Here is a 24,819-nt window from a genome sequence, read left to right as displayed (position 1 = left end):
AGACAATAACAGAAGTGTGTTTATTTGACCATTTTATAGACAACAAAACTCCGACAACAGCATCTATGTTCATGTTCATTACATGTCTAAGGTAAAAATTTTACAAAAATAAATAGCTTAAAAAGCTGTAATAATAAAATTAAAATTGCATGGTCCTTCACTGAAGGGATATCAGCCCAATGATCCATCTTTTTAACATTATATTATACTGCAAGTTAACAAAAGGAATGAAAAAAAATCTAATATACACACACGTGTCAGAACAGAAAACAACTGAGTTTTTGCATATGATGCATTAACATATAAAACCAGTATGAAAAATAATAAGAATTATTGCTACTTTTCATATACAACATAGATAGTTATAGCTTAACCTTGTAATAACACCTCCAGAAAAAAAGTTCTAGCAATGATGATTGTTTGTACCTTTGTTCTTCTCAAATACACTGTAATGCACCAAAGAAAGAGAGTAAAATTACAAGGTAAAGGTTGTTTTAAAGTCATGGGACAAGTGTTTTCTAATCAGCACTGAATACCTATTTTCTAGGCTAACCATTTTACATGTGTACATTCAAACCAAATCAGTTTACATGAACTCAACACCTCTTTGTGTGTGTGTGTGCAGACTGTGTAAAACTGCATTAAAATGAGACATAGACACAGTGAAATTATCCACACTATAACTTGTGGAAAAATGTATTCACTTAGTATTTCATGAGAACTGACAAGTGTTTTTACTAAAGTCTGCCGGAGCCAGGAATATTCCAAAGCCAGCCCTAAACCATAAGAGGAATAGCCCACCTTAGCATTGGCTGTACTTCTGACAGCTTTGGGCAGCATCTATCGCTCATGTACAGTCCATGGATAGGCTGCCACAACTGGAGTCAAAACCGTTGACTCATATGATGAACCAATCCCAGGTTTCAGGACAGAAACACAGCAAACATTGAACACATTATCTCCGTAAGTGAGTAGAAAAGAGAAGCAACCACACAGGAGCACATTTGCCAGAGGTTTAAAAGCTCAATGCCTCAATTGTATGCACCTCAACAATAGGTAAATGGCTCGATCAAAGCTTTACAAGGTATTGAGTTCTATGGAGTACATCTGGAGGTATATTTACACTGTGCTGGTTTTCGACAGCAGGTTTCACACCAACGTTCTAAGTCCACCAAGTGTCATCTAACTTTGGAAGAGCCAACATCATGTTCTATCACATCAGATTACCTCAAACTTTAGATCCCTCTTTGGTGGGACTAAAAAAACTTATCATCCCAGAGAAACAGATGCCACATCTAAACCTAGCATGTACATAATGAGGTAGATATAAATAGCATTTTAGTTAAACAGTGGTTGTCAAATTTCAATAAAAATAACACAAAGCAATGTTCAGGTATGTCATTTTGATGTGACTTGTTGCAGTCTTGCTAACATGGACAAAATATGAGATAATGGGCTCAGGGACAGAAATACAGAAGGCCTCCTGCCCCTGCTACTATCACAGGAGCAACACCACCATATTGAAAATACACACACACAAAAAAGAGTACTGTGAAGCCACATAACATTTTACAGGTTGTAATCATTCCGTGTTGTTTTTGCAGTTGTTTATACCTTTGGGCCTGCTCTTGGTGCCCACTTTTTATTTATGTGATTTTTTTTTTTCCATTCATGGTTGGTATGTGCCCTTAGACCAAAAAGGCAAAGTTCACTGCAATCATGTTCCTCATAAGCAGTCATGATTGTTACAATCCCCAGAGACTGGGTCTGGGATTTTGTTTGGATCACAGTTCTCTGGCTCAAGAGTTTTCCCAGTGTAGTCTATGCAGAAAACACTACGGCGACGCTCCCCCTGGCCACAAGTCCGTGAACAGGCAGACCAAGGCCCCATTTGCCAAATGGGACATGGCAGATCCCCACAAGGCTTGATGTCAGTGGGCTTCAGCTCTTTGTCACACTGGCCAGAGTAAAAACCTTCGCTATCTTTGCATTCAACACTCCTCCTTGACCATCCAGAGCCACAGGTCTTGGAACACTCGGACCATTCTCCCGGTACCCATTCAGGCACACTATCAAATGTAATCATAGACAAATATGACCCCTTTTTCTCTTTGGATTTGTTGAACATCACATCTCTAGGAATGAAAAAGGTATATTTGATCTTGGGGGGGTTGTCGTCTCCCCCTGTGGCCAGGAGCTGGATGGTGATGGCCTCCTTCAGCTGCCTGAAGCTCTGGATCCTCTCTAATGTGGTGGAAGAGCCACTATACTTTAATACTGCTCCAAGCACTGGAATGTCCTGCTCCACCGTAGACACAGAGAAGTTTCCATTGAGGATGTAAGTGCCACTCTCTCTTTTTACAGCCAGGTAATTGCCGTCGTGTTTTATTCCTTTGTGGCTACGCTGCTTGATGTCAATATTGGTAGCACCCATGGGGATTGTGACAATGTCACTGTACCCATAGCTGACAGAGGAGACAAAAAATAAAAATTAGATCATGCTCACTTTGAGCACACTTCACTCTCTTATTCTCAAACAGCTAGATTGAAGTTTTTAAACAACAAGCATTCCTCCTATGAGTAAAGACAAGCTTAACAACACTCTTCCTGTTTATGTTATGAACACAAAGCTAAAGGAACTGTGGGATAAACATATTTTGTCAAGTGGGGTTGTGTGGCGTACATATGAAGAGTCAGTATATTACCTGCAGAAGACAACCAAGGGAGCCTAGTTTAGAGAATATGGGAGGACTTCCCATGGGACAGTCTGGGTAAAATTTAAGTTTAAAGTTTAAGCTAAGCTAGGATAGACATCCCTTGGCACTGGTTTTGTTTCTACAGGTTAAGAAAAAGGAACAAAAACGGCACTCAGCTTCTCAATCCTCCCTAAGAAATTAAGCAAATGTGTGAATTTAGAATATTTAGTTATGCTAGCTAAATGGTTAATTCTGTATAGCTTAATAAATAATATTATTGTCATCCAACAGTGGCATTTTCAGGTGATGATAAAAACTAACTTGCTGTATTAGTCTTTAAAAACAAGTATATTGTAAAGACCACATAGATACATTTTTGTGATTCACAGCTTAACTGTGACAATGTGTACAGCCAACTTTAACTGATAAATTTTAATATAACAGTGTCTCTTTTAGTAGCACTCTTACATTGCTTTGTTGTAGGAGCCTGTGATCTTTCTGCAGCTGAGTCCATTCCCTCCACACAGTCCACACTTATCCACCCTCTTATTGGATCCAATCAGCTGATCACAGCCTGCTTTCACACACTGGCCTTGAACACAAACTGATGTAGTGTCAGGGCCGCAGGTGGTCCCGTCAATTACCTGAAGCAACAGAGAAAGTATTTGTACACATTTCATTAAAAGTGTAATGCAATAGGTACTGTCAAAAAAAACTTGACTATTTCTTATTGATTTCTTAGTAATACACTGAGAAGAGCTTTTGATTTAAAATGATAAACAGCTTTAAGAGAATGCCAATTTATTTTGTTAATGTGTTGAATGAACTGAGTTTCATTTTATTTAGGTGCCTAAATCTTGATGTGTATGCTTTTCATGGATATTACTGTAAAAGGAAAATGGACCACTACTGGCCCATTCTGTTATGGCTCACTCACAAATCATCATAAATGCTCCTATGGGCAGTCTACAGAGAAAGATTTGGTCAAACCACACTTGAAACTTGTGCATCACAGACTGGCCATGGAGACTTTTTGTTCTGCACATGCAAGTTCTACGGGTTTTAAGAAAAATCAATCAAGAACGAATACTCTACATACAGAACCTGTACTTCTTGGGCATTCCTGAAAAAAGTCAGGCACACAGCTTTTAGGGGCTTTGCAATGCAAGGCACACAAGTGACATACTATCATTTTACAATTCACATGCCTCTAAAGTACTACTTAGATACTCTACACTCGCTATTTGTTTGGGCCACAAATCAGAAGTATATATGAATTTTACCTTTATTTGTGGTGGCCTGCACACAATACAAGGGGTGAGACTCCTGGTATATTTATTACTAAGAAACTGATCTGTAGCCTGTACACTGTAGAAGGGCTGTCATTCTGCCTCAACAACTGAGGGTGTTTGACCTCTACAGCAAAAAGCAATACTAGCTTTGCTAATACAGGAACCCAAGGCAGCAGAGGTACTGGCTGGTACGTTTATGAATTGAACAAAGGAGGCCTTTTGGCCAGTATAACACCCTTTCCAAATGCTGGAAAGAGGGTCACAAGGGGACTTTGTATTGCACATTTGAATGCCTTTTGACCATTCTGCAAAGCTCATGTTGGGTGTGACATCCAAACGGATACTTTTCCAAAAAAACATTTTATCAGTCGAAAGAAAAATGCAATATGCTGCCAACACACCGTGGGACTCTTTTTGCACCCACTGCTCACATTGCATCAAAAGCAAGTACTAAGCATTTGCATAAAAAATGCAGCCTGTATTCCTGGCATATGAGACTGGTTAATTGCAAGCCACATACACTCCACTCACAGTGACTGTGTGCATCACACATACGTTTTTCACCGCCTAATGGCACAATTTTTTTCCACACTTCAAGCAAGTCAGGTATGGAACCTGTACCTGACATGTACTTTGTATGTACTATTTCTCAAACTTTCTGTCAGTGACCATGCCGATCACCTGTGACCAAGAGTGTCTAAAACACTTATGGTGGCAAGTTGTGAGTGTAGCCTTAATTAGAGTCAGCTACACTGTGACGTTCAGCTGATGGCACAACATTGATTTGTGGACATAAAATCAGTTATCAGAGTGGAAGGGTCACAGCATAAAACCAGGGTGTAATTAATAACTGTATGAAAACAATCTTGTCTGAATGGGCTCATTTCACTCATTTATCATCATAAACTGTGCAATATTTTGAATAAGATAAAGTTTATAAATATACATTGCCTTAAAAAGTATTCATGCCCCTTGAACTTTTCTACATTTTGTCACATTACAACCACGAACTTCAAAGCATTGTACTGGGATTTTATGTACCAATAATGTACCTTCCTAGCAGTGTAAGTACACAACCATGTTGTGGTGGGTTTGCAGCTGTGTCACGCTCTTTTTATTTTCAGATAATGACTTAAACAGTGCTTTGTAAGACGTTTAAAGCTGAGGATATTGTTTAAAACTGTCACCTAACCCTGGTTTAAAACTTCTCAATAACTTTTTCCCTGACTTGTCTAGTATGTTCCTTTGTCTTCATGATGCTGTTTGTAAATAAATGTTCTGCAACAAACCTAACAAACGTTCACATCAAATCTCAGTAAAATATGTTGAAGTTTGTGGTTGTGTCATGACAAAATGCAAAAACATTTAAGGAGTATGAATACTTTTTCAAGGTGCTGTACAAAGTCAAAGTGACTTAAGTATTAAAATAGTTAATCATTTAGAACATTTTAATTGTAACAATAAGATAACTTTTTTAAGATATTGCAAATTGGTCTATTTAGAGCACACACAGTACCTTAGATTCAAAGACTTTAAACTCACTGCTGCCCCTGGCCCTGCAGAACAGCTTACACCTGTCTCTGGGGGAAACTCCAGCATACTTTGGTATCCACTGTTTCATGTTCCCATTGTGGTCCAAGTGGTTAGGGCTGTTGTATTTCTCACACTGCTCTTCTCTGAAACTTTTACCTAAAAGCACAACACAGAAGAGAAAATGAAGATACCCTAAGCTTAGTAAGTCCACATTTGTTTTTCTACAAAAAACAAATAGAATAATCAATTATGCATCCATCTTATTGTGCTTATTCTGTCCGTAAAACACCAATTGTGTGTACAGTAAGACTAAAAAGTATGAACCACTGCTCCCCAAGAAAACATGGCTGCATGTCTTCAGCTTTTGTTTGTGTGTGTTTAATTCAAAGCTACATGTTCCTAATTAGTAACCAGAAGGGTTGAAGTATATTGAGCTCTTATAATTAAAGGTCAAATCAGTTTGTAAGTAATTTTACTGTTGTATAATTTATGATCCACGTGTACAACCAATTTTAAAGAAACTTGCAGAATGTAATCATTGGATGTACATTTACATCTGATTAACTTTTAAAGTCAACCAAGATGGCTATCACAGCTTTCTGACATCAACCAACACAAAAATGGCCATATTTTTAAAATATTGATTTAAAATTTGGTGTGTATGTTGCTGTGACTGATCCCCAACACATAATCTGAGCACTAACAGATCGTGCAACATCTTTCTTGAAAATTTGTCATTAACTATTGAAGTCAACTTTGTCTGTTAACAAAATATCTCATTAACTGCTGGGTGGATATTTATGAAACTTTCAAGAATAAAGCACTGAATGTACATTTACAAGTGTTTAACTTTTGAAGCCAACTAAACTCAGATGACTACCACAATCAACTGACCGTAGCTAACAAATAAAGATAATTCAGGGTACTGTCATGATAGACATGGGAGAAGGACCCAAATGCAGGACAGCAAGGTGGCGATTGATTTAATCCAAAAATAATAAAATACAAGGAACTCAAAAATGGGCTTGATGATATGACAAGGTCTAGACATGAACAGGGTAACAAAACATATGAACCAGCCCAGAGGGAAGGAAAAGGACTGCTTAAATACAAGAGGGAGACATAGGACCAGGGCTGATTGCTGACAAGACAGAGGTGATGAGGAAGAGTACACAAGGAAACAGGAAACATGAGCAAGGGGGAAACAAACTAGAAATACAAAAGAAAAGACTACACCTAACACTAAGAACACAGGGAATAATAAAGCAAAACTAGAATACAGAAAATAAACAGAACTATGATAAAACTGAATACTGAACTAACAAAAGAAACCATGGAATAATAATAATAATAATAATACATAACTCAAAGATCCAAAATGCAAAGGCCAAACCAAACTAAATAAACAAAGAACCTAACAGGTACATTCACACCAGCCCTGTTTAGTCCGCTTTAATTGAACTCTAGTTCGTTTGCAGAGAAAGTCCGGTTTGTTTGGGGAGGTGTAAATGAGTATTCAAACTCTGATGTGGACCAGAAAAGCGAACTCTGGTCCGCCTAAAATCCTAGGTCTCGGTTTGGTTGAAGTGAAATCTGGCGCTGTTCAAATGCATATGTGAATGAAAATGGACGGGAGGCCGCGTTTCTACCACTAGCAAGAGAAATGGCTCTTGGTCAGATGTGAATCCGTGTATCATTCGTTCTTTCCATTTTTAATTGACAATCAAAAATCAAATAATGAAAAACGGACTGGTTATTTTGTTTTTTATTATCACAAGAAAAATGAAAAATGCCTGGTTTTTCGTATTTTACTTTTAGGCTAAGATCGGAAACACAAAATCGAAAAATGGGCAGGAGGACAGAATTTGATTTTAATATTTATTTGGTCAGGTTAGGTGACCCGGAAGTGGCTCTGTGCGGCAGCTAAGGTCATGTAGTGGTTACTATGGTGGCGCTAGAACCACTGATAGAGGACTCGTTTAACAGCGGTTTGATCCTCGAAACAATACACAAATCTCTATGGCTGATGGGTCTGACTGGATTATCCAGTCCTGACTGATAGATATTGAACAAACATAAATATGTAGACGCCTCATTACGTCCCGGAGTGCATCCGTCATCGCCGCCATGTTGGACGGATCTCTCCTCTCTCTAAGAGCCAACAGGAGGAAACACAGAGCGAGCAGCTATGGCCGGATTTTATATCACGAGGGATTAACTTTCACAAGAAAGACTGAACAATAATTTTGGTTATTTGACCATTTATTATAATATGTCATCGTAGCTAACGTTCTTTGGTAAACAACAAAATGCTAGGAACTGGTACTCTCTCTCATTAGCTCTTTCTGGGTCTTTTTTTCTTCACATTTTGTAGGTTTCCCAGTAGCACAGATTTAAGGAGGCAATGAGAAGCTGCAGTCAGAAGGGAGGGTTCTGTTGCTACAGTCATCTCAGCTCTGTAGTGAAAATTTCAAACCAGAGAACTTTAACAGGACCGGCTTAGAGATGCTGTGACCCCATCTGTCTTCAACTTCCCATCTCATCTCCAAAGAGGAGGTGATTTTTTTTTAACTGTACATGTTAACAGAAATGTCTATGATTCTTATGTAAAACTAGAGTTAATATTACACTTTGTTAAACCTGTTTTTACCTGGTAGTTCTTTCTGCATGTTTAGGAATTAATGATGTATTGTGTATTACAATACGCTGAAGGATACTAAAACCTTTTCAAGTTGTTTTCAATTAAATTGTTTTTAAGTATTATGTGTCTTATATTTTAGCCTGTAGCAACAAGGAACACAGAAACCTGAAGGAATGCTGCAGAGAGCTTCTAGTGGACCTTTCTCAACATTTTCCTGAAAGTGAATCTCAGCTCTCCAGCCCCAGTTAAAGCAGGCCAGTGTGAGACCCTGGAATGACCTGGACTTTTTAAAGATTACTTTTCCAGGCCTTTTAAAAAAAATGCGTGTGTGTGCATACACAGCACACAAAAATATAAAGAAATTATCGATGTGGTGTATACAGAAGGCTCAGGATTGTGTGTGTATATGTGTGTGAGAGAGTGAAATAAATTTGAATAAACGATCAAACTTGTTCCTTTATTAAAATATGAAATGTATTGAAATATAGTGTCCAAACAAAGAGTCAAGATTCTGTCAGTTCTTTCAAGGGTCATTAATTTCATTATTTTGCTCTTTATGGACTGTAGGTATTTCTTTTATTTTCCTCTTCCTTTTTATTGGGATTTTTTTTTCTTTTTCTTCATTTGGGTGCTGGGGTCTGGTTGTGACTTTATTTAGGTTGTCCATTGCACTGGATACCGTCGGGTGATTTTGGGTGTACTCTATGACAGATGTGTAAGTGGCATGTCTTCATCTTTCCTAATTCTTCATTGAATAGCTCTTTGCTGATCGCTGATTTCTAGTCTTGTATGGAGGATATACTTGGGTTACATGTATTGTCATAAACAGGTTGGTGTGAATAATTATTTTATTTATTTAGTTTTTTTTATTTTATTCATCTTATTTTTTTTTTTGTTTTTTTTTTTGTTATTTGGGCATGATGCCTACAGTCTAGTGTAAAACAGTGGGGGTGAATGTAGCAGTGTGATGTTATTACACTAGATTATAAAACAAGAAGTTTATTGTGGTAGGAAATTATGAGAACCGGCAGCTTTTATTTTGAAAAGACGACAGATCCATTGCAAAATAGCAGGTAACTTCCAGTTTTTAAATTATGATTTTATTTGCATTTAATGTGTTAATTCATGACTGAATTATTATTTTTGTCGCTAAGCATATTATGTTCATAGATTGTTATTTTGTGTTTTAATTTGGTGGTTAAACAGATACGTTAAACGGATCATACCATTATTGTGGGTGAATTGTTTTCCCACGCTATCAGATGGTCTCTTTTTTTTTTTGGATTCAGTGGGAGAAGGCGCTGTGGAACACTTTGATGAGAAAGTCTGTTTCAACCATTATTTTTTGTTATTGCAATACAGGAGTATTAAAAGTGCCTTCAAATCAGCCATTGTCTCGCTGTTCTTCCGACAAGACACAACGCAGAATAAACTACGCTACACTGATACTCACCTTCATTGTCATCACACGACTGGATGTTGCAGGACTGGTATCGAACTCTCTGGCCTTCACAGTACTTCCCTCCATCCTGAGGAACTGGTTCGGTACATTCTCTATAGGAGAACTCCACCCCACCACCACATGTCCTGGAGCACTGCTGCCATGGCCCCCATGAGCTCCAGCCGCCATCCACAACCATCTGCGGTAACACAGAGAAAAACAAGAAGCAGTCAGGGCAACTGGTTAGAACTCAGAGCCAAAGGAGAACTAAGCTGTGCAGCATAAGACCACCGTCTGGGTTTCTGGGTTTGTGGCCCATGAGTGTGTTGGTGTTCAGGCACTCAAAGCTAAATTTGTGTTGAAGTGTGGCATGCGCCTCCTGTCTGCCTCTTCCCACATTCCTGCCACATGTGTCACTCACTGTGAGTGGAAGCTGCAATGCTAGAAGTTTTAATGTCAAAACTTAATGTGTTTTTGTTTGCTGCTGTGGTTTTTTTTTTTCAGAAATGTTCTGAGTTTGAACCAGCAAACATCAAATCTGCCAACACATCTGGATCCATAAACGTGTGTGTGTATGTATACCACATGTGGAAGATATCAAGGCTGCCAAGTTGAAATGGAACACTGAGATGATCAATTGATGATTATTAATATATTATAGAAATGATCTGGAAATTAAAACATTAAAAAGCAACATAATGCAACTGCTTTTGTTTATATTGTATTTAAAGTAGTACATATACAGTGGCTTAAAAAAATATTCATACCCCTTGAACTTTTCCATAATTTCTCATGTAACAATAACAAACTGAAGTATTTTACTGGAACTTTATGAGCTAAAACAACACAAAGAAGCACACAATAATGAAGTGGAAGTAAAATAATATACAGTTTTCAAATTTTTTACAAATAAAAATTAGAAAATTCTTACATGTATTCACCCCCTTTACTCTGATACCTCTAACTAAAATCCAGAGGAACCAACTGCCTTCAGAAGTTAGTAAACAGAGTTCAGTTGGGTGTAATTTGATCTAAGTATAAATCCAGCTGTTTTGTGAAGGCCTTGGAGGTTCATTGCAGAACAATAGTGATCAAACAGCATCATGAAGATCAAGGAACACACCAAATAGGTCAAGGATAAAATTGTTGAGAAGTTCAAAGCAGGGTCCAGGTGGCATTTCACTGGGCTGTGATATCTGGCAAACAGCATTAGCAAAGGGATCTCCAGAATGTCTTGCAACGTTTGCAGTGGTTTTCAATTTCCTTGCTCACAGAGTCACAGAGGTGTACAGCCATGTTGCTTGTATTTTGAACAGGTTCAAAAAGTTTGTACAACAAATCTTGCCCTATAATAGTCCCAGAGTCTTTGCAGGTCTCTCAAATCTGTGTCAAGAGTGCTAGCTAAATTTCAACACCTGCACAGTAGCTCTCCTCTGACAGAAAACATGTTCAGGTTTAAATATGAAGCAGATAACAGACAGTAATTATAAAAAGACAAGTAAAAATGTTACTATCTTTATCAAAAAAAGTGTGCTTCAGTAGATTAAATCATAAACATGGGGGCAGCTGACAAGGTCAGGGTGACCAGACATCCCTGATTTCCGGGGTTGTCTGGTCAGATGTTTTTGGGGGTTTGAGTTGAGCCTGATGGCCTGAGGATAGAAGCTCCTCCCGAGTCTTTCTATGTTGGACGTAAGATTCACTGCACTTCCCTTACTATGGCAGGGTGAAGAGGCAGTTTTTGGGATGACAAGATAAAATAAGTGCAAGAGCAAATGAAAAGTAAAGAAAAGGTATAAATTATGGGTAAATATTCAGGCTTTATTACAATAAGAAACTCCAGCATGTGCTTGAAGTTGTGAACCTATTACAATTTAATTAAGTGATAGTACAGGTGAAAAGGGTTAAGAAGTAAGTTGTTGGGAAGGAACGTAGGCCCTGGAACCACAGCCTGTACGAAAAGTTGGGTGGCATACTAAGTCACATATGGTCTGTTATTTTTTAAAGTTCAAAGAAATTTGGCTGTGAGACAATGACAACATTGTAGGCAAACAATATTTTGTCATCAGTAATTGCCCCAAGATTTCTAACAACCTTTCTTAGACAGATAGTTGCAAAAACCAGCAAAAAAAACCCACTTTCTTTTAGAGATTTTTCTTTTGGGGAGGTTTTATACTCAAGATGTTGTTTGAAGGGTGATTATGGATGTATTGAGTTGCAACAATATTTGTTTTTTAATCACATTGCAGACCTCTAAATTGCAAATTAATCTAATTTTGAGGTGCCTAAAGATTCACATCTTTACTGAGCACATGGTCATTTCACCAACAACAAAAAAATCATAATAATAATTTTTACAAGAAATTTTGTTTCATGACTAATTATGGTTTACATAAAATAAGTCTGCATAATCCCTACCAGCAAAAATATTGTCTTACCAACGGCTGCATCATATCTTCGATCAGTCTGCATTCTCCATGGAGGCAGGTCCTGTTGGGACCACAAGGGGTGCCGTCAGCCCAGGGAAAACTACCATTCTTGGTGGAGCACTGCTGCATACCATCCTCTTGACACCACAGCTGAGAGCAGATATCGCTGTCTGAGGTGTTGGGGCAGTGGATAAAATCCTCTCCGAAGCTCTGCTGGCACTGCTGGTCCAGGCTATACTTGGTACCAGGCAGTTCCTGTGGTAAAGGCATGGTACTCTCTGAGACATCCAGCAGGCAGTCCCCTGTAGTTAGAGTGCACATTAAAGCTTTATTCGAATTTGAGTAATGAAGATTATTGCTTTTGTGTCATTATGGCATTTCTAAATGTGTTGCTCTTTTTGTGTGAAAGGACAACATTACAAAAAAATAAATAAATAAATAAATCGGAGCATGGCATGCCCTGAAGGGAATCACTTAACTTTAAAAAATGTAAAGCACTTTCATATAAAGCCTCATGCTCGGAATGTGGACATGTACCAGCTAATTCAAATCAGGATTTATTAACCATCCCTCTAATGAAGTTTGTGACCTTCAATATGGTTTTGTCTGAAGTTGGTGATGGTGTCATCACTTTAGGGTGAACAGTCTCAGCCATAAGAGGCTTCTCTAGAGACAATTTCCAAAAGATAAAAACACTTTTTTTCATCACCATCTGTTGCTTCTGGCTAAAAAAGTGAAGAACAAGGAGTTCATACCATGACTCAGTGGAAAGAAAAGTCTGCTGTTTAATCCAGCAAGAATTTAAACAATACAAGATGTACAGCACGAGACGCAAAGGAAATGATGGAGGCAATGCAGTTGTAAACAGGTCTCTATGATTTCTGCGATGCAGAAAACACAGATGAAATTGCAAAACTGAATGAGTTATTCAGTCATTCAGTTGAATGACTGAATAAGTTTCATAACTATTTATGCTATATTTATACTTGTCAGATTCATAAAATTTTAATTATTTTCCCATTGAACTGCAGAAATTTTATTAATATACCATATAATAGACACTTTTTAGAAATTGAAAATGAAAAAATGCAATTTGAAAGAAAAAAATTGAATGCAATTCAGAGAAAAAAGAAGGACGACTTGGGGCCCTAGGTAAAAGAAAAATAAACAGGAGGAGGGAGGAGAAGAGGATGTAGAAATCTAGAGCAAGATAAACTTTCACCACAACCTATAATTTCAGACGAGCAGCATGTTCAAGCAGGAAAACCATCATTCAAAAGAAGTGAAGAATTGCATGTTTTTTTCAGCTCTGAATCAGCCTCAATAAAAAGCCTCTTTGTTGTGGCAGATGTCCACATCGGCAGAGAGTTGAACTCTTACTCACCATGTCCATTGTCAAAAAATTCTGTGATGTAGAGCGCGCTGCAGGGAGACCAAGGCGCAGTTTTGTTGAGACTAACATAAAAAGGGGCCATTAGATAATGTCCTCCTAGATCCCCGAATAGCCTTTCACATGTCTTTGAGTCATCATGAGGCATACTCAGCACATGACCTGCAGGACAGAGATTACAAAACTATGAAATTTGAAAGTTTACAGGTGCTTACAAATGTAGTTCAGACTATAAACCTACATATAACAAAACCTTTCTACATAGAAGTTCCATCAAATGACAGCAAGGGTGACCTCACCAAGCTCATGTGCAGCGGTGAAGGCAGCTTGCAGCCCGTTGTCCTCAATAACTGAGCAGCTTCTTTTGGGATCACACATCGTCCCGACATCAGCCACACCCAAAGTATCACAGCTCTTCTGTCCACATATGTCCTGCAGCACAAGCAAACAGAAAACCCATTGACACTGAAACTTTGGGATCAACATGAACAGAAGTAAACTAGAAAAGTTGATTCAAATAATTGTAACCATATTTATGACATTGTGATAAATTGTTTTGTCCTGAAAACTTTTGTTTATTTTTGCTATTTGACAACATTCCTTCAGTGACATGCTAAATATTACATTCACAACAATGTGTGTTCTGATGTTGTGGGTTTACATCGTCTGTCTGTTGAAAAATTGAGAAATTAAATGAAGACATCTTCAACATTTGGAAATGTTGGTGGATCCGTTTGTAGTAAACATTTTAGACTGCAAATAAATTTTGCTTTTGTTAGCCACATGCTATGTATCGTGTATTTTGTTAAATACCTTACCAGAAAAAAAAACTTTAACTTCACATGTAAAGGTCACAGGTTTTGACATGTGAAAAAGTGTTAGCCTATCATTCCTTGAAAGAATATGTATTACCCACCAACTTTCATATCAGAGTTTTAGACTAAGATTATCTTATGTGAGAAATGACAAAAATATGATTTCTTTATTGCATTTCTTTATTTTTATCAATGCCACTAAAGCAGTGAACTACTTCTTTCCATCAAATAAATGTCACTTTATTACATGTTTTATACAGTTTAATAAGCAATAACATCATGATTTCAAAACAATAACTCACTCAGTAGCAATATAACTAAGCCGTTTGCTGAAAACTGGCTTTGGCGACCCCCAAAACGGCGGCAGTGGACGTGGCAGCTGCCAGAATAACATTGCCAGTATTGCCTGCCTCTGCCACGGATCATGCTCGGTGCTGCTGCCACTCCACCTGGTTTTGTTTACATCTCTCAACACCACAGCTCCGGTCATGTGAGTGGTCTCGCGATAATTCATCGCGAGAACTGGAAAGTCTTACCTGTGTGTGTACCTGCTCTCAGCTCATTTGAGAGCATTGTATGTAAACTGGCTGGATCCACTCCTACCATCATTGCCACAGTTTATTGCCCCCCAAGAACTCAAAAATATGTTTAAATGTTTTTTCTGCTTTTCTTTCTCAACTGTCAGCTATGTCATCTAATATTCTTTTACTGGGAGATTTTAACATTCATATTGATAATTTTAACCTCCCACTCACCAAGATTTTTTTATCCTGCCTGGAGAGTTCTACCCATATCTAAGGTCATACATTGGACTTGATTTGTTGTTCTGGACTCAACCCTTCTGACTGTAAAGCTGATGAACTCTCTTTTTCTGATCATTTTTTCCTATCTTTCCATATTCCACTATGTGTTTCATCAGCTCAAACAGCCTGGACCATCTCGTTCAGGAACATAAAAGACAGATTAGATTCTCTTTCCACCTATATTACCTCCACTCTGATCCCAGATCATCATCTCACTCCTGATCAACTCCCTGCTCAATATAATAATCACTTAACCCATTTTCTCAACTCCCTTGCTCCTGTTAAAACACGATCTGTTACTTTTACTCATTCTGCCCCCTGGTTTACTCCTGAACTCTGGTCCATAAAAGCTAAATGTCGTCAATTGGAACGACTTTACAAAAAATCTGGTCTCACCATCCACAAGGACATGTACATTTCTCATACATCATATTACAAGAGTTTAATCTCACAAACTAAATCTGTTTATTACTCTGGCCTCATTTCTTCCAACAAAGGTAACACCAAGATCCTGTTTTCTCTGTTAAACAACATTTTTCATCCCCCTGACTCTCTACCATCTCACTTCTATTCAGATGATACCTGTAATTCTCTCATGTTCTTTTTTAACGATAAAATCAGAAAAATTAATCAGTAACTTTGTCCTGTCTCTCCTCTTTCTCCCTCCTATGAACCTTCTCTCCCCAGTCAACTCTTTTCTACCTTTCAGCTTCCTTCTGCTTCTGAAATAGCCAAACTCATCCAGAAATCTAAGCCTTCCATTAGATCCTCTCCCAACATATCTTGTAAAATCTTGCCTTTTTCCGCTTCTTCCGATTATTTCTGCCATCATTCACTCTTCTCTTTCTTCTGGAACAGTTCCACTTATTTTCAAAACTGAAGTTGTCACTCCTGTCCTTAAGAAACCTGAATTAGACCCAAATATTTTCAGTAATCTTCGACCTATTTCTAACCTTCCGTTCACACCCAGCTCTTCTTATCCACCGCACCTAATTCTTCGCTTCCTCCTTCCTCCCTCACTTCCATAGTCTGGTCATTTCTCGAATTGATTACTGTAACTCTCTCTTCTTTGGTTTGTCTCAAAAATCACTCCATAAGCTTCAAATGGTTCAAAACTCAGCTGCCCGCATCATTACCAAAACCCCCTCATTTCACCACATCACCCCAATTCTACAACAACTTCACTGGCTTCCAGTTACATTCAGAATTCATTTTAAAATCCTGTTGTATACATTTAAGTCCATCCACAACCTTGCCCCTCCTTATCTGTCTGATCTTTTGCACATCACCACCCATTCACGCTCCCTTCGTTCTTCCTTTTCCATCCACCTCAACGTCCCTCCTGTCCGCCTCAGCACCACGGGAAACAGAGCCTTCTCTCATTCTGCTCCCCAACTCTGGAACACTCTTCCCCCGGACATCTGTAATATTGACTCTCTTCCGACCTTCAAATCACAACTCAAAACCTATTTGTTCAAGTTAGCCTTCTCACTTTAATTTCTTAGTTATCTTTTTTTAGGTTTTAGTATTTTTTATATAGCTACTTGTGTTGTTTAATTTTGTGTGATTTTAATGTTGTGAAGTGTCCTTGGGTGTCTTGAAAGGCGCTAACAAATAAAATGCATTATTATTATTATTATTATTATTATTATTATTATTATTATTATTATTATTATTATTATTATTATTATTATTATTATATCAGAGTCAGATTCATACAACTTCTTCATTCACAATGGGCAATTTGTTTGTAGCCCTTTAGTCCACATAATTATCCAATAGTAGCCAAACAAAAACAGCCAATTAAAAATGAGGTACAATGAGAAGAAATGGAGTCTATCTGTGACTAGAACACTAATTCAAAGTGAATGTAGTCCATGTTTAGCAATCTAATATCAGATGGAATAAAGAAGTTAGAACTGGTTGTCATCCTGTGCACAATGCACCTTAAGGCACTACAAAAAATTCCCATAAGAGGATGTGGTCTGGTTGGCAAGTAATTCTGTTTGCTCTCTCAGTCGCCTGTTTGTTCCAAAGAAAGTCTCTCTGCTGAACTCCAATCATCCTGAACCATAGGTTTTCAATACTGTTTAGACTCTTCTTTCCTTAACAGACAGGTCAATAAATTGGCAGATAAAAGAAAAATTTAAAAAGCTTCCAATAAAAGATTGATAAAAATTACAAAAGATAAAATCAATCACATAGAATGGAAAACCTTCTATTCTCATTTCATAATCATGTTGCTCAGTGCATCTGTCTTTCAGAAAGACATTAAATATTATCGGATGCAGCTATCCAAAGCCATAATATTGGAAAATCAGCACTGTGGAGCATCAGGAATCTTTCCATCGAAGAGAACACGTCTGAGAATGCATCCATGGCCTTACCTCAACCTCTTGTATGAAAAAACCTATAAGGCATAACTCTGTGATTCAAAAGACATCTGGACCTGGAGCTGCAGTTTAAAGTCAGCTCAGTGTGTGTTTGTACACCATGTTCCATAACAGAAACCATCACTGCTGTAAGCATGCAAATAAAACACTATTGGTTGCAGACCTACAGATCAAAGTTTACACTATAATACATTTGCAACCAGTGAAGGTAGATTAAAAGACACCCAGTACGGCACCAGAAAAGTGGATTAGAATATGTTTCCATGACATTCAGCTGAGAGTACATTTTGAGTTTGAGTAAGTTATCTTCTTACTGCTAGAAAGTTGGCACACAGGTCAAACTTGAACCAGGACTGATTTGTGGTTCCACTAAAGTTAGCTCACCCGAGAGCCTTCCATCCTTTGTGTTTTAAAACATATATCCACAGAAATGAAGAACAAATATTAATTATGTTTGCCTGAATGATGGTTTCTCTTGTTTGAAAACCAAATCAATAAATCCAACACAAGACTGCAAACACTTGTATGTTCTGTTCATTATTTCTTCAATCCCAGGTTAGATTTACATTCTAGTATCATGCTGTAGCTAGATGCAAATCCCTGAAAGAATTCATTCTGCCTGCTGCCTTTCATGCCAAAGATTTAAACAAAAACAATCTTGTGATAAAAAGACCATGTTGGTCAAACCTCATAAATGGCATTATGGACAATCTCATGCGATATTGTGAGATTTTATGAGGTTTGTTAGCACTCAGAGTTTTTGCTGAGGGTGACTGCGAGCAAAATTATTTCAATTTCTGTAAAGTGGACTAAGTTATAGCTATTTTGTGTTAACTGATATCAATTAGCTATAACATCCATCTTGAATTGAAACACAGGCAAAAACTATTGCCCTTCTGTCTTCAACGAGTGATAATTAATCTCCATAGAAGAGCACTAAGTTATAAAAATTAATAATAGAGGAGAAACTTGTGTAATGTATTGTCAACTATCACTTTGTCAGCATGCACATTCCAGATGGAAGAATGTAGCCAAACACAGCAGAGCCAGTCAATCACTAAAACCCTGAGGACTTATGAAGCTACTTCCTGTCCAAGCACGCATAAAGCACTATTTGTTTCCTCTTTGTTGACATTCCCCCAGCTTGGAAAAGACTACAGCTTTTCCATTTCTACAATCTGTTTTCCACAACCTTAATTGACCCAGGAGGCAAGAATGACTTTCCTGTCTATCCTCACTGTATCCTCAAGTTGTGTTTTTGTAAATCTTCAAGACTCTGCGCAGTATGAGATATCATGATAAGTTGTTGAAAAGAAAGGAATCTCTTGCTTTAATACAATTTATACATTTTCTGCTGAATGTGCTGTCTGTGGAACCACAATGTGTCTCAGCTGGAACGGAAACCTACCAAGGCTTATTCTGTGACTCATTCTTCCTTCTTAATGACTATGAAGAGTCAGAGAACCATCCATCCAAATGATAAATTAAAGGCCTAGCATTCCTTGAAGGAATACATATTGCCCACTGCCTTTCATGCCAGAGTTTTAATTTAAAACCATTTTATGATGAGAAGGGAGTTATAGTTGTTTTGGTCATATATTGTGAATGGCATATCAGTCACTGCCACATCAAATTTAGCTCAATATCTGTAAGATTTCTGGGTTATAGCCATTGTTGTGTTTTCTAAAGTTGCTTAGATGTGTTGGCCATCATGAATTGTATCTCAAAAGTTAATTAGTTGTAAAGGTTTATCAAATGGTTACTTTCTGAGACTTTCAATAAAATTTGTCCAGTGGTTCATGAGATACTTTGATTAAAGACAAAAAATGACCACACACACACACACACACACACACACACACACACATACAGTTTGTACTACATTTGGAAGTGGGCGTTAACTTTGTTGCACATACTGGGGCATCCTTCAAACTACAAAAACAAGCTCTACTGTAAACAGTATTGAAAGCATTATCTTCTACTGTGGTAATGTATTTTGTGCTCATACTAAATGCTTTTTTTAAATGATAAGCTATTAAAGATTTATTTATGACTAGTTGCTCCAGACCTTTGACCTTATTTCTAAATCAGATTTGGACCTTTAAATATAAAGTTTGAGAACCCCTTATGACAAAAATACATTTACAACCATGATGACAGTTAAAGCTGCCACCCACTACTTCCACAGTGTCCCCAGTCTACATACTAACCAATTTCAAGCCAATTATATAAAAAAAAACATATTGCCTCTAAAACATTCTTCATCCTAAGTCTCTGTATAAACACATGTTTACTGTTTGTGATATGAAGCACATTTAGAGCTATAAACAATCCCAGCAGGTTTGAATGGAACCCTCACCTCTCTGGTGAACAACATGGCGGTGTCATAGTGCTCCAAGTGCCTCTGGCTTGGCGGATTGAAAAGCTGCTGCCAAGAGCAGAAGTTCCTCAGAGCCACGCCTCCATTGCTGGACACCTCTGGTCCAACCTGCTCATCCTCCACCACCAACATTTTCACTACCACCATGTTCACTGAGTTCTTTATGCTGGGGTGTTTGTACAGTTGGGCAGCCATGGACATTAGGGTAAGAATGTAGTGCTGTAAAAAAAAAAAAAAACATGGTACAATTAATAAGTTTGAATGATGGACAGCTCATGTGGCAGTTGACGTTGAAGCCAGGCTAGATGTTTTCCTTTGATCTGACTTTCAATGCAAGACTTTTGATTTCAGCCTCCAACTCTTTTATTCAAAAATCCTTAAGCACTCTGTGCACAACAAATAAATAACGTATTTAAGAGCGCCAATGAATTAGACATTGAAGCACCCTTATGCTGTTCAAAATTTTGTTCTGTATCTCATAGCACAGCTTTGAAATAAAACATTCAAATTATACATCAAACACGGCTCAATCAATAGTGTGTTATGATTTTTGATAGCAGTACATCGCACAACAAAGACAAAAAAAATATTGGTGATCAATAGTTATAAAAGCTATAGAGCCCTTTTTGGAGCTCTATAGCTTAGACATACTTCACAGTACAAACATTTAAAATTTAAATCTGTCACAGAAAGTTTGGCTTTACATGTCTGAACTGGCATTTTGATCTTTTCTGGAATCACAGTTTAGGTTTTAGGATGTTTACTGATTTTTCCACTGAATGTTCAACTGACAGATGATGTCTTTTGATAACTTTTGAGCTATATAAAATAATTTTAAATCTTATGCAAACAAACTGCTTTTACTATCATGACTCTTTTTGGTACATATAAAAATTATACATCAAAACATAGGTATTTTGCCTTCTTTAACTGAGTGTGTCTCTCACTGCTAGGACTTACGGTTTTCTCTTGAATCACCCAAGAATGCAGAGTACACGCCCACGCTTCCAAAGACTAGTTATATTTTAAGACGAAATATTCTCTTCATAACTGGAAGTGAAAGGTCTTTTTATTTATATTTTTTATAACCATCTTGATACAAGAACAACAGCTTTGCTTGTTTGTTGATACCCTCCCTCTGCTGACTAAAGTGCTGTTGTTGGTTACAGGATTATTATCTTATGTCTGCCCTGCAGTTTCTTGCCTAATGCATGAAAGGGGTTGGATGTATCATACATCTCCTATGCAGAATTTAAATTTAAATGTTAGTTGAGGGCAGCACATGCAGTATAGTTAAAAAATCCTGCAAAAACATCACTGAGCACGTTTTCAAATGCCATATTTAAACAGACTGAGCTATCAACTAATGATCCTCTGTAATCACATAAGGCAAAAGTAAAGGTGTCCAAAGAAGCTGGCCTCATGAATAGGAATAAGGATGTTAATTTCATCCTTAACTCTGGTATTGTGGATGTTATTGGTACCTGCTGCCAAAGGCTAAAGGCAGACAATTGTGTTTTTGCCCATGTCTGTGTTTGTTTTCCTGTGTTTGTCCTTTACCAAAATATTTCATGAACCACTTGACGGATTTTGATAAAACTTGCAGAAAGTAATTATTAGATGTACATCTACAACTGAATAACCTTTGGAGCCAACCCACTTCAAAATGGCTGCCACAGCCAAATGACTTCAGAAAGCACAAAAAAATATAGAATTCAGTCTGAAAGAACAGTACACAAGCTATATTTCAATCTCTACATTTTTACATGATGCTGGTTTCTCAACCAAACAGCACTTTTGTTACTGTGGAAATGTATGTGAGCAGTGCTGAGAGGCTGTAAATCTATCCGTCCAGAGCTGAGGAAAGTTTTGAACTGACTAGATGCTCTGATCAGGTGCCCTGATGCATTCAGCAGCCTCAGCACCATCAGCATACATAAACACCGTCTATCTATGCTCAGAACACATACATTCACATAGTAAAGGATGTTGTTTGCTTGAGAAAGCAAGAAGCTAAACAAACAGTGTAGTGAAGATCCACTTGTGAATTAGCTAATGGAGAGTATGTTTGCTTTAAAACCCTATATCTTGTTTATGAGAAAGGATTGTTTTATAAACCTGAAAAAAGTTGGGCCCTTGTGTGGCTAGCCATTAACCTAGTCTGGATGAAGAATTTTGCCTCTTTCTCCATACTCAGTGCTCCATGACTGATGTCACGGCTGATAACTACTGATAACTATTAGTCAAAACCTCACTGCTACACTGTTATGCTGCTACGGGCTGTGACTGACTCACTCTGGTGTCTTTACTCTCTGTTACCCTTGTTTGTGTTTGTGATTATTGGTGTCATTGACATGTGTTTTTCTATGTTTGTTTGTTTTTTTTTCATAGATAGTACACTTACAAATCTCTCTATATTTGTCTGTGTCTCTTTCCTGTGCTTCCAAATCACAGCCAGCTGAGGCAGATAGCTGTTTGTCCTGAGCCTGGTTCTGTTAGAGGTTTTTTTTCATGCTAAAAGGAAATCATTCCTTTCCACAAATGTGCTTCTCAGGATGGGGGGTTACATTAAAGGGAAGACTCAACACAATATACTGACTTCCTTAAATAATTTTTACCAATTGGTATTTCATAATGTACTGAATGTATTGTAACAGGAATGAACTTGAATCTGAAATTTTAATCTGGCTCTGTTTTCAACTGCATAGGATTTATGACTTGGACTTGGTTTTGTTTTGTAAAAGATGACTGAGGTGTCTTCTCCAACTGGCACCATATAAATAAACTTAAATGAACTGAACTTAGATGGATCAACAGAGAATCCTGTTTAACAAATTCATATAGCTGAGAATTCATAAATCTAAACCCCATAAATATTGTAGGAAACTGCTGAATCGTGACGAAGCGCCAAAGAATGCAGTCTGACATTTCTTGCATTTTTGTTCCCTGACTTCTTTTCTGAGCCCCCGAAAATCTGTGAGCCGACGTCACTGACTGCCAGAGCATGTTTTATGGAAAAGCAGAAGACAAAAGTATGTCTACTGTTTTATTTTTAATCCTGTAAACTCAGACTTTACAGACAATTTTGGAAAATAAAGGCAATGTGGAAAGACATCTTCAGTTCAGCGACTTGTGGAAAGTTCCAAATTGCCTGAAGGTGTGTTTCAGGTTTTGATCAAATTTGAGTGAAGAGAATTAAAAGCACAGCATTCAAACTTTTAGCTCTATTTCTGTAAAACTGACTGAGTTGTAGCAATTTTTGTACTGGCTACTGTAAATTAACTGTGGCAGCCGTCTTGAATTGGACTGACTACAAAAGGTTATTAGTTGTACATGTAAGTCCAATGATTGCTTTCAAAAAGTTTCATTAAAATCCACCCAGTGGTTCATAAGATAATTTGTCACCAAACAGGGTTGAGTCCAACAGTTAATAGTAAAGTTTTAAGCAAAGATGTCTCACAATGAGTATAGCATTTATGTGTTGTTAATGTGTTTCAGTTGCAGCCAGGCCAAATTTTAGCACAACAGCTGTTAAATTGACTGAATAAAAGCCACATGTGTTTTATAAGGTAAGTTGGCTGTGGTGGTCATCTTGAGTTAGGTTGGCTCCAAAGAAATATCCAGTTGTAAATGTTCATATAAAAATTATTTCCTGAAAGTTTACTTCAAATCCGTCCAGTGACTAATGAGATATTTTGCTAACAGACAGAGTTGACTCCAAATAGTAAATGGCAAATTTGTAAACACAGATCTTGCACAATCTGTTAGCGCTCAGTGTAGATGTTGTGAAGGACTCTCGGCAACTAACATACCAAATGTTAGGCCATATCTGTCAAATTGACCGAATAAAGCCACTTTTGTGCTTTTTTAAGGTCAGTTTGCTGTGGGGGCCATCTTGAATCGGGTTGACTCCTAAAGCTAAACAGCTGTAGATGTACATCCAGTGATTATTTACTGCAAGATTCAATCAAATCTATTCACTGGTTCATGAGATATTTTGGTAACACACACACACACATACACTGTCGTCCGCAAAGGCGGGCGATAATGAGCTCACGTCACCTTAATTTCGTCCCCATAGAAATGGGTCATGGCTGCGTCTGCGACGACCAGAGTTTCTATGAACCGAGGCGCGGAGACGAAGCGTCTCTTGCGCGGTTCCCTCCGTGCGTCACCGCCGCCACGCGTCAAACTTTCCGCCACGCGCGTCTCCTCCACAGAGCCGTTAAAGAGGAGCGGAGCCCCGCGGCTCGGCGTGACCGTCCTCCTCCTGATGACGTGCAGCCGCTCCGCAGCGTCCGGACTGCGGCCGCCGCGCAGTTTGGGCTCAATCACGTACTCTGTCCCCTCAGTGATGAAGGAGCCGAAGATGCCCGAACACAAACTGACCGCCACGAGCGAGTTTTCATCCAGATCAACGCTCCCGGAGTAAAAGCAACTCCTCAGGCGCTCCTCGCTCTCCTCGGTCCGGTTCATGGAGCGGAGGTCGAGGCGCGGGGCAGGCTGGGCACCAGGAGCTGCGGCTCTGACGCGCTGGATGGTGAAGGACGGCGCCATGAAGCTGGTGTCCGGTGAGAGGTTCAGGGTCATGCGCCTGCCGAACGCGCTCAGGATGAAGCTCGGCTGCTCCTCGCTCCTTTTCCAAAAACGACCCCTGACTCTGGCGTCCACCCGGAGAGGTACAACCTCCTCTGATTCAAAGGAGGTGGCACGCGCTGCGCTGACCAAACAGAGGAGGAAAGAGACCAAACACGCAGCGGGACCCATCTTCTACAGCCTGCACCTCAGATTGGTGAACAAAACCCTAAAGAAGAACTCAAAGAGAAGTCGGTAACGTTTTTAACTCTGGAAAATTGTGCGTCTTGTTCAAATAAAGCTTCCAGTCCTCTAACTCTAAACCAGGTCTGTTTGTTAAAATAAGTCCTCCATTTCTGATCAGTCCAGCCTGAGTTATGTTGTCCCTCTTCTCCATCCGAGGTATTTATACTGCTGCTCTTCCTTTGGAC

The 24,819-nt window shown here is 38.4% G+C and overlaps 1 protein-coding gene across 1 annotated transcript; it reads right to left on the bottom strand.

The window, feature by feature from the left end:
- Positions 1-24,790, bottom strand: LOC108246332 (A disintegrin and metalloproteinase with thrombospondin motifs 8). The gene is made up of 9 exons (XM_017433807.3): positions 23,876-24,790; positions 19,793-20,032; positions 13,722-13,854; positions 13,417-13,584; positions 12,042-12,334; positions 9,616-9,802; positions 5,505-5,677; positions 3,165-3,340; positions 1-2,465 (listed from the first exon to the last, which is right to left on the bottom strand). Exons 1-9 carry the CDS (start codon positions 24,578-24,580, stop codon positions 1,727-1,729), a joined length of 2,814 nt encoding a protein of 937 aa, XP_017289296.1. The 5' UTR covers positions 24,581-24,790; the 3' UTR covers positions 1-1,726.
- Positions 24,791-24,819: the final 29 nt, after the last annotated feature.

Source organism: Kryptolebias marmoratus, linkage group LG2 (assembly GCF_001649575.2).
Source record: "Kryptolebias marmoratus isolate JLee-2015 linkage group LG2, ASM164957v2, whole genome shotgun sequence".
Classification (NCBI taxonomy): domain Eukaryota; kingdom Metazoa; phylum Chordata; class Actinopteri; order Cyprinodontiformes; family Rivulidae; genus Kryptolebias; species Kryptolebias marmoratus.
Note: the sequence above shows the minus strand (reverse complement) of the source record. Positions and strands in the feature narration are given on the sequence as shown.